Here is an 8,557-nt window from a genome sequence, read left to right as displayed (position 1 = left end):
AAAAAAAATAAATAAAAATAAAGGCACAGACTTCTAGTGCTGTATATGGTGCAAAAAGGATATCTCGTGCCGAGATGCCGCATTGTTTGAGGATAGAGAAGGTAAACCATGTCCTCTTCGGTCTTAGATAACTTTACTTTCTTGATTTAAAGGATGCAAGCCATTTTCAGCGAAACACACATTCCCCAACTTGTTATTCATGTTATTCCTTTTAAGTCATTCAATCTCTTCTGAAGTGATGCCTGAATCGCAAAAGAGAACTCAAGTTTTCAAAGGAAGCAAAGTTTTATAAGAAATACAAGCTGCTCTCAGTTTTTTCTCTATATCTCTGAGACTATTTCTGATTAGTTTGTTCATTTATTCTATTCTTTTTGTTTGATTTTGTTTGTTTTTAATTGGGGAATTGGGGTGGAGGACCAGCCAAGTTGTTCTTCAATCTTAGTTGTGGAGGGCGCCAGTCGCTATCTGGCTGCCCATCGGCAGCTCATGGCCTCTAAGCTCAAGGTGCTGTATTCCAATCTTAGTTGCGTGTGGGCATAGCCACCATCCCATGTGGGAGTCGAACCAGCAGCCTTGTTGTTAAGAGCGCATGCTCTATCCACTGAGCCATCCGGGTGGCAGCTCAGCTCAAGGTGCCGAGTGAGTTCAATCTTAGTTGCGGGTGGGCATAGCCCACCATCGAACAGGCAGTCTAGTTGTTAGGAGCATGTGCTCTCACCAGCTAAGCCATCCTGCCACCTGTTGGCAGCTCAGCGGCAGCTCAGTGGCAGCTCAGCTCGGGTGCAGGGTCACCGGCCCATGTGGGAATCAAACCGGCGGCCCTGTTGCTCAGAGCGCGCACTCTTAAGCTAACTCTTAACCAACTGAGCCACTCGGCCGGCCCCCATTTATTCGATTCTTTAGATTCCACATATAAGTGAGATCATATGGTATTTGTCTTTCTCCATCTGACTTATTTCACATAACATAATGATCTCTAGGTACAGAGAAAAAACTGAGGGTTGCTTGATGGGAAGGGGGTGGGGATGAGGGAGAAGGTGAGGGGATTAGACAGCACAAATTGGTAACCACAACATAGCCACAGGGATACGAAAGACAGTTTGGGAAATATAGTCAATAATGTTGTAAAGATTTTGTAGGGTATCCAATGGACACTTGTCTTATTAGCGAGACCACTTCATGGACGGTGTAGATGCCTGACCGCTGCAGTGCACACCTAAAGCTGATGTGGAGTACAACATAGGAAATAGAGTCGATGGAATTGTAACAGCTATATACAATGTCAGAAGGGTAGTAGATTGGGGAAGGGGGTTATCACTTTGTGAGAGGTGTAAGTGTCTAACTATTACACTGTTTTGTATACCTGAAATGAATTTTAAAACAATTGAGTATTAAAAAAAAAAAAGAAATACAGGTTGCAATTATGACAAAACCACTAAAGTGTATCCATCATCTAGTACATTTGAATGTTGTCATTTGCTAGACATGAATGTGCTTTATATTAATTAAGTCATTTAATTCCTATTTTATAGCAGTGGAACTCAAGAGCAAGTGAACTTTTAAGCACACAAACCTAATAAAAGCAAATGCCAGAATTCTGTCAAAAAATAAAGGATCAAGTCTGTGGAATCAGTAGAGTCTTCCCGGTAGACTAATAAAAGAATGATAGCACAACAAATTTAATAAATTAAGAAAAATGGTCAAAGCTTTGTAAAGCTTTATAAATCCATTCCATTCTTATGTATGAAAAGTCAGGAGCCAGGAGCTAACGTCAAACTGATTTGCTATGTAATTGCCAAGAACACTTTTTGTAACTTGTTAGAAAGCAACTTCCATTTCATGAAGGTGATGTTAAAAGATCCTCACAATTTTCTTGGCAATAGAGTAGTGATTCTCAATCCTGGGTGACTGTGATCCCCAGGGGACACATGACAATGCCTGGAGAACATTTTTGAGTGTCACAACTTAAGGGGAGGGTGCTACCGACATTTAGTAAGTTGAGAGCAGGGATGTTGCTGAACATCCTACAACACACGACAGCTCCCACAAGAGAGGATTACATGAGCCACGATGTCAATAGTGCCGAGGTTAAGAAACCTTACAGGAGACTATTTTCATCAAAATTCTACAAGAGCAATATGAATGTCTGAATTGTAAAGTTTTTTAACTTGAATTTTTACACTATAGTTATCCTGACCAGAATGCAGCCAGTGCCGTTGGCAATGACCCAGGGAGAACCACTTTAGGAGCATGCTGTTGTTATGTACTGGCATGTTGCTATGTGCTTCAAAATAATTTGTTCCATTAAGTAGGTTAAAAGTTGCCCCTATGATCATGTTGAAGACTTACGTTCACTTATCAACTCTTTGCATTCACCAATTAAGCATCTGCCATATAGTCATAGGCCTCAGGGATACAGAGAATAACAATAACGATAATTACAACAAGAAGACAAAAAAATCACAAACAAAAGCTAGTTGCTGGCCTCAAGAAGTCTATAGTCCAGAGTGGAGAAAACTTAGAATCCTGTGAGGTAAGTACCAGGAAAGATACAGGCATAAGCGTGGGACCCAATTAATACGAGCGAGTGAGGGACAAAGGGCGAACATTTCCTCAAAGAGATGGTACCTAAATTGAGTCTTGTAGAAGTAGGAGGTGGCAAGTTAGATAAGGACTAGAGTTTGGGTAAATAGAGCTGCTGGGATAAAGATGCTATCTATATTTCTCAATAATCTCATGGTAATACTAATAATGATAAAAATAATAAGTAATATTTGTGGAGTAAAACCTAGGGGCCAGACACTGTTTTAAGAGATTTACCTATATTTACTCACACACATAATCTTCACAGAGGCCTGATCAGGCAAGCACTACAATTATTCTCATTCAAATATTCTCAAGCTGAGGCTCAGGGTGGTTCCAATGACTAGCCCAAGGTCACATGGCTAGTGAGTAGCAGTTGGGATTCAAAATTTACTTAATCGGGCTCTGGTGCCTAAACTCTTAACCATTACATTACACTAATTGAAGAGTCTTCAACAAGGACTATTAACTAAGAGGCTTACTCAGAGTTACCCTAAGGGTCATAGTAGACTTACTGAGTGGAAGTCGTGTGCCTGGTAAACCAAGCCGTAGGATTACTAGGACATGCCTGGTCAATCCCCATACACAGATTTATCTATAGCCTAATCCCTCTTAATCTTCACCTTGGTATATACGCTGCCCTTTCCAGTGTTTTTGGAGCTAAATGATGTTCTCTTGGTCTTCCCTCTCCCTTCCTGCAATCTGGAAGAGCAGGTTCTCTATTCTCACTGAAAAGAATTTTCAACACAGTTGCATTCAAAACTGGGCCGAGAGCCCTCCAACAATGCCCCGGAGGCCTCTCCTCACCAGCAGTGGATGGAACCATAGAAGAACACCCTTTGAACACAGTCCTTGCCCCAGTATACAACCAGGCCACATTTTCATGCACACTCTACCAAGGTATCATGAGAAACTATCAAATGCCAGTAGAGGATACAGATACACAGTTTCCAGCACTGTTCCAACCCACCCATCTACTGATATCAACAAAAGACGAGAGTTTCCTGTAGACTGAGATATGTTCCAGAATCAACTAAGCTCCCTGACCCTGAAGATATTTTGTTTCTTCTAGCTTTAAGAGATTATAATTCTAAACCTTATGACTCACAGGGAAGTAGTCATAGTAATTAAGAGCACAAGTCTGGATCTGTGACTTTGAGCAAGTCATTTAACCTCTTAAACCTCAGGTGTAATAGTAATAATAATAATAATAGTAATAATAATTCACCGCATTGGGTTGTATGAGGGAATACAGGTAAATACGAGAATATCTGGCACACAGAACACTCAAAAAAATGTTAGTTTTTATTATTGTTAGATTATAAAGAAAGAAAAGGGCAAAATACAGACTGTGTTTGCAGACACATAGAAAACAGTTGAAGGTCATACATTAAATTTTTACTGAGGTACAAAGAAAATCCCACATTTTATACACAGTTTTCAAAACAATTTACTACTGACCTATATCTTTTGTAAATTTTAAAAAATAAGAATAAAAAATAAACACAGCTATTTTTCATTTTGTCTTCAAAAATTTCACTGCCAACCAACATCTTCCATTTGAAAAGGGGAACTAGAGGAGCCAACACCCTAAAACTGCCCAAGTCGGTGGGCTAAGAAACCACAATGAGGGAGCTAAATTTAGTCAAGGAGCTGGCCCCTGGCCTTCCCAGTGAAAACTGGATTCCACCAAGCCAGCAAGGTTGCCTGAGTTGTGTCTGGTCTGGGCAGTACACCTCTGAAAAGCAATGGTTTTTTCAGTTCATTTGCTTGGTCTGTGTCAAACCTTGTCCCATATCTAAGTTTTTGGGGTTACTTCAAAAAAGGAAAAAAACATAACTAGATTACCAGATAAGATGCCTTGCTCACTTCTTTACAAAAAAGAGATAAAAGAAAGCAAAACAACAGATGCAATCCTATTTACTATTTATTTTGTTTTTTTAGTGTTCCAGGAAATAAGCCTCAAGCAGAAAGCTAGGGGAAGGCTGGAAGGCAGCAGCTGCCTCAGGCCTGTCCTACCCCAACTAATTTTAACTCGGCTGCCACTCTAATTCAGCTTTGTCTCAGAGTCCTTGCCCTCCACCCATCAAGCCATTCTCAGAGTTTGCAGTTCTTTAAGCAATACATAACGAGAACCTGGGTAATTAATTGTCTACCTAACCCTACAAATGAGCCTCCACTTCTGCATGGGGGTGGCACCTGAACCACGCCCAGAAATTGTGAACTAACTCTCCTCTGTGCTGTGTATTTGGTAGCTTCTCAACTACTGCCATCTGCCCTTGGGCCACGATTCGTTTCTGATTGATCTCACTGTGAATCACAGAGAAGTGACTCAATAAATAAGCCAAAGAACAGCAAACCAACTTACGAAACCACCCTATTCGCCCCTTCCTACACCCTCCAAGTTTGGATTTTTCCTTTCTCCCAGGTCAGCTTGCTCTTTCCCTCTGTTTACTCTGAAATTGAAATGTCAGACACGTCTTTAATGACAAAGTCTGAAGGTAGCTTTTTCTTCAAAGATGCATAGGATAAAGAAGATCTAAGGTATCACCACAGTATCCTGTCAAAGTAAGACAAACACTTCTTAAAGGGTCAGCTACAAGAAAAGGTGGTTTCTTGCAGAGCAGATGTGAGTGCCTGTGTGAAATTGCATGTAACCTAGGACATTTTTAACTTTAATATCAGGTACTAAAAAGGCTAGGAAGTGAAGATAGGAAAAAATGACCGTGACTGGCAACTCTTGGAAGAAAAGGCAAAGGGCCTTCACCCCACACGGGGAGAAACGCAGAGGGAACACCCACCCTCTTGCTCCCAAAGCTCAGCTTTCCTGCACGGTGTGCCAGGCAAGAGGCCGAGAAGCAGACCCAGCGCGTCGCCTCTTGAAACGCCCTTCCCTCACTACCACCCCGAGAAGGCAGAGCCCGAATCCACACCCTGCTGCCCCGAGCCTCCCAGGTTGGCGTCCGCCCCAGCCAGCCCCAGGATAAGGTTACACCACTTTCCTCTCCTTATTTTTAAAAGACTGGGGCGCTACAAATACTTCCCCTAGCAAGAGCCTAATCGGAACACAGGGGGGGAAAGGTAATTTTTCTTGCCTGAGGTTCGCAACATTGCCTTACTCCTAGGGACCCCTTCACGTGTCTGCCCCAGGCGCGGATCGGAAAATGCCCCCCCCCCCCAAATAGCTGCGGCCTTGCCCGGCGAACAAGTTTCCACTGGCCGGGCCGCTTGCAGCTGCAGGCAGGCGCTGGGCGTGGAGAGCGCTTCTGCAGGCAGGGACCTTGCACCCCGATCTCCCTCCGTGCTGCCCCGGATCAGTGCCCGGGAGGGGTACCCCACTTACCCCACAACAGAAATCATCATGGCAGCCACCACCAGGTAGTTGGTCTGATAATAGAGCAGGTTGCTCACTACGCGGTTGTTCCATTTAGAAATGTCCCTGAAGTCCGGCCGGGCGAAGCGGTCAGAGCCCGGGAAGAAATCGTCCCAGGCTCGGAGCGGGGCGATATTCACGTCCATTTCTGGTCTCTCAGCTTCTTGTTCTTCGCCTCTGGAATCTGGCGACGGCGGCGGCGGCAACCGATCAGCTGAGCTAGGTTAGAGGTGACAGCAACTGTAGCTCGGTAGGCTCTGCGGTTGGCGAGCAGCGGAGCAAAGAAAATTGAAAGCGGGAGGGCGTTTTTTTTTCTTTACTTCTTGATTGGCTCTAAGTGATTGGTTACAGGAAAACTGGGGCCCCGCGACAGAGCCAGAGGCAGAATGCAAAATAAAGATGAAATGACAGAATGAAACCAACGGAAATCCCCTGCCTGATGCGAGATGGCAATCTCTGGCAGGCCAAATCCAAGCAGCCGCCCTTAAAATACCGCCTTTGAGTGTTTAACCTAGTGATGCGTTCTGGACCTTGTGGAAAATTTTTGCAGCTGTTCAGATGCCAATCTAAGTGAAATGGAATGGAAGGCAACTATAGTGTTGCCTGGAGGATGAGCTTGTTTTGAAAACTAAGTCGTTACTGACCTCTACACATCTGAGTGTAATTCTCGGGTTTTCTCTGTCTCACCATGAGTCACTAACCTCTACACATCTGAGTGTAATTCTCGGGTTTTCTCTGTCTCACCATGCGTCACTAACCTCTACACATCTGAGTGTCATTCTCGGGTTTTCTCTGTCTCCCCATGTGTCACTATGAGTGAAATCAGACTGGCAAAATCAGAAAGAAGAATGTGTAGAATGGAAGGGTTTACTTCTCTTCTTTGTTCTCCTCTATTCTCTGGGCCTAGGGGCAAAATTATTGAACTACTGTGCCATTCTGATAAAGTGGTCACTCTGGTCACTTCAGACCTATTCTGGGCTTTACATTTCAAAGCAAACAATAGTCTGCAGTGAACTACTTGTTCTGCCCCCAGTATTTTCTGGGCAGAAACCTGGATTCCATTCCAAAAGAGCTTTCTTAGTTTTATCCTAATATTTAGGGACAGCTTTCACTAAGGGAGCACAGTACTTTAAAAGATAATATGTTGATAGCTTTGTATCCCAGCCCAAGAAATTTAATTGTAAATTCCCTTTTAAGGCTTCCTAAGGGACTTATTTTTTCAATGAAGGGGCTGGTTGATAGAGAAACCTCCTTTTATCTCAAATGCATGAGAACAAATATTTTAGTTAATTGCATAGTATGTTTGGCAAATCCTAAGATGCTGGTGTCTAAGATAACAGCCTCTAACCTGCAAGTGGTGCTGTTTTTAAGAAACTAAATTCACTCTGCTCAGAGCACCAATTTTCAAAAAAAAGAAAACAAAAAAGTAATAAAATATACCTAAATGCGAAGTCTAGAAGACATGATTTGATTTTCTCTGATGATTTAGAAAGCAGTTAATGAACTTACAATGACTAAGAAAATACTCCTGTCACTGGTGTGACTAAAGATTAAAATGTGAAAATATTCCTGAGCTCTCACGTATTCTTGATTTTGGGAAAAGGGAAGATTTAATGTCAGTGACAGCAAAAGTAGACTCCTAGCTCCTCTATCTCTTGATGGTGACTTTGAAGAAATTACGTAGTTAATCTACTTCAGCCTCAGTTTCTTCATGTGTAAAGTGGATATACAATAATAAGATCATCAGCCATATAGTTGAAGATAAATAAAAGAGTAGATGGAAAATGCTTAGTGCATAGTAATTACTCACAGTTAGATATTGCTGTTAATGTCATTAATAATAGTACAGCCCATGATTCATCTGATAGCATAGTATTAATAGTGTTTTAACCTGATTTGTTTTCTATGCTTTCATAATGAACATCCATTGACTTTTCTCTATCTTGTTGCATTTTTATTGTTGTGGGTGTATCTGAGTACACTTGATAGGGGAAAAGGGGTTGAAAATTTTCAATATGATGGCAAGAGATATTTTGAGTCCTTTCGAGGCTTTATGAAAGCATTGTGAAAGGTAAAAAAAAGTTGAGAATAATTCAGCCTTGCCCTGCCTTCAAGGATCTTGCAGTGAAATGGAAACACTAACTTAAATACAAAACAGTGAGAGGAATGCTGTCTAGAGAGGTGCCAGGCCTTGGTGCTCAGTTACAGGAAGTCAGAGGGTGAGGAAGAATTCCCTGAGTTTTACGCATTTCATGAAGCCGCACTATGGGCAAGCTGAGTCAAGATCTTGGTCAAGACCAGTGTAGGAGCCCCAGCAGGGCCCCATACTTGTTGGTGAGATCAGTGAGCATTCGGAGCTGTGATCATGAACTTTTACTTTCCAATTGCTCAGTGCTGCATGACCATAAGCTGTCAAGTGTGTGTTACTAATAATATGACTACTCATTGATCAGAGGCAACTGACATCCAATAAACATTTGTTCAGTGTATTTTTATTTTTTGTTTAAACTTCCACAGAGGTTTAAAAATAAAGAAAGGAATGGGGAAAAAAAACAACCAGATATAATAATATAGAGCATGATCCCCTTTTCCCTAACTCTC

The 8,557-nt window shown here is 42.1% G+C and overlaps 1 protein-coding gene across 1 annotated transcript in view; it reads right to left on the bottom strand.

The window, feature by feature from the left end:
- ARL6IP5 (ARF like GTPase 6 interacting protein 5) overlaps window positions 1-6,209 on the bottom strand; it is a 33,411-nt gene extending 27,202 nt beyond the window's left edge. Inside the window, exon 1 of the mRNA XM_019661074.1 lies at window positions 5,927-6,209. Coding sequence (XP_019516619.1) covers window positions 5,927-6,102 — 176 coding nt within the window. The 5' untranslated portion in view covers window positions 6,103-6,209. The remainder of the gene's footprint in view (window positions 1-5,926) is intronic.
- Window positions 6,210-8,557: the final 2,348 nt, after the last annotated feature.

The sequence above is a fragment of the Hipposideros armiger genome, unplaced genomic scaffold (assembly GCF_001890085.2).
Source record: "Hipposideros armiger isolate ML-2016 unplaced genomic scaffold, ASM189008v1 scaffold_334, whole genome shotgun sequence".
Taxonomy (NCBI): domain Eukaryota; kingdom Metazoa; phylum Chordata; class Mammalia; order Chiroptera; family Hipposideridae; genus Hipposideros; species Hipposideros armiger.
Note: the sequence above shows the minus strand (reverse complement) of the source record. Positions and strands in the feature narration are given on the sequence as shown.